The sequence below is a fragment of the Hyaena hyaena genome, unplaced genomic scaffold, assembly GCF_003009895.1.
Source record: "Hyaena hyaena isolate Hyena2069 unplaced genomic scaffold, ASM300989v1 scaffold_3571, whole genome shotgun sequence".
NCBI classification, from domain to species: Eukaryota; Metazoa; Chordata; class Mammalia; order Carnivora; family Hyaenidae; genus Hyaena; species Hyaena hyaena.
Window position 1 is genome coordinate 1 of NW_024084195.1, and position 1933 is coordinate 1933.

At 57.2% G+C, this 1933-nt stretch overlaps 1 protein-coding gene across 1 annotated transcript; it reads right to left on the reverse strand.

Moving 5' to 3' along the window:
• Positions 1 to 527: 527 nt before the first annotated feature.
• Positions 528 to 1834, reverse strand: LOC120227772 (cancer/testis antigen 1-like). The gene is made up of 3 exons (XM_039225807.1): positions 1437 to 1834; positions 1097 to 1225; positions 528 to 848 (listed from the first exon to the last, which is right to left on the reverse strand). Exons 1-3 carry the CDS (start codon positions 1709 to 1711, stop codon positions 710 to 712), a joined length of 543 nt encoding a protein of 180 aa, XP_039081738.1. The 5' UTR covers positions 1712 to 1834; the 3' UTR covers positions 528 to 709.
• Between the last annotated feature and the right edge of the window lie 99 nt (positions 1835 to 1933).

Consider the following 1933-nt stretch of genomic DNA (forward strand, 5'->3'; position numbering starts at 1 on the left):
CCAGCGTTCGGCCGGGACCAGACTCCGCGTGGCGTCCGGAGAGCGGCCTCGGGGCATAGACCTGGCGTCTTGGAATCCATCTTGGGAAAACAGCCACCATTCAGAGGCCGACACGCAAGAATCCCACTGAAACGTTCCGTGTAACAGGAAAAATTTGAGAAAAACTGAAGCGTCAAACAAATACATTATAATACATCTTGTACATATCCAATCAATAAGGCATTTTTGAAGGAGTTTTAGACAGAGGGAAAGCCCAAATATCAGATGAAAAATGTTTCAGAAAAAGAAAAACACGATGCTGAACTTGAAAAAGCGTATTCCTTTATACGTTTAATGTATTCCTACAACCCTAAGCTACAAAAGCCTTCCCAATGCTGACAGTAGTCAACGTTGAATGACGGGACCCAAGCAATTTTAATTTCCTTTCATTTCGTTAATTGCCTTCAATTGTCTCGTACCAGAACCAGAACCTCCCCTCAACCTGAGGACACCTGGAAGGAAATCTGGGCGCTGAAAAGAAACTCAGATGCAAAACATTAGCTCAGCTTTATTACTGTATTATTTAAGCAACAATCAAAACAAGTGGACACAGAGTACCCAAGGGGCAGTACAGGCAAACAATTCGGCCCCAGAAATAAAATGGCAACTACCGCAGAAGTCGTGCCCCCGAGGAAGGGCACATGGCCTACTACCCGATACTGTCGTGGCCTCAGCCCCCTTTTCCAGGCCGAGGCCTAGAAAAACAGCCAGGCACAAAGTGCTGCATGGTCTGCACCACTATGGAAAGCTGGTTGAGCAAGTAGGCGGTGGAGATCTGCAGGAGAACAGGGTCCTCGGCAGTCAGGCGGCTGGAAGTATGGGGAGAGGAAACCACTTCAGATTTGAGAACTCCCGGCCCTCCTTGCTCCAAATCCCCCCCTCCATGTTACCCCTTCCGTCTGCATTAGAGCAACCCCCGAGGCTGCACCGAACCCGGGGCTCTGTGTCGTCCTTACACCAAGCCCTTGGTGTCTCCCCAGCTCCAACAGAGTGTCTGTCAGGCAGAGATTAACCCAGATCCCCGCTGGTGCTCCCAGCAGCCCCTTCTAGAACTTACATAAACAGGTCACTGCCAACAACCCTGAGCTCCGTGTGAATCGCCTCATGGTAGAATTCGGCACTTGAGGTTAGGTACTGGTAGGCCAGTTCCGCATCCATGTAGCACAGGAAAGGCACCGTGAGGGCACTGGTGGAGATTTGGTTAAGAAGGCATATCTGGGTGGACTTCATGGAGGAGGCTTCCTTGCCCATCGGAGGCCCGCTGTGCGCCGGACCTCCCTTAGGGCCACCCAAGACCACCGGGGCCGCCCCTTCGGCCTCCCCGCTCCCGCCCATCCCCTACTGTCTCTCGACACCCCCCCCCAGACACCCTCCCCCCAGCTCTCTGGAAAGGATACAATTCCAGCACTTGCTTTTTTTCTGAGGCTTCCCCAGAGGCCAAGGCCGAATCCTCCTCGCTGTGCCCTGGAGCAGACGATGCCCCCTTGAGCTGGGGAGCTTCCCCAGCCTCGGTGCCCGGCGCTTCGGTGCCACCAGGGCCTCCAGGCTCCCCGGGGCCACTGGGCGAGCCAGCACCGCCCGCCGCATCATGGGCGCCGTCGTCCGGGGCCCGCATGGCCCCCGCGCCGTCCGTGCCGTCCGCGCCGTCCACATGGTCGTCCGGAGCCTCCATGGCCGCTGCAGCCTCTCCTCCGGGCCCGCTGCTAAGCCGCAAGCTCCGCCAACTGCTAAGGCACCGGGCCTCCTGCCTCAAGAAGCTCCGCCCCTCCGCGCAAGGCTGCTGGGGATTCCCAGGGGGCCTGCGCAGACAGAGCCCAGGTGAGGTTCCTGGCATGTGACTGGCCCCCGTCAAGCATGCCCGGCTGCCCACGGGCCGCCAGGGAGACCCCAACGG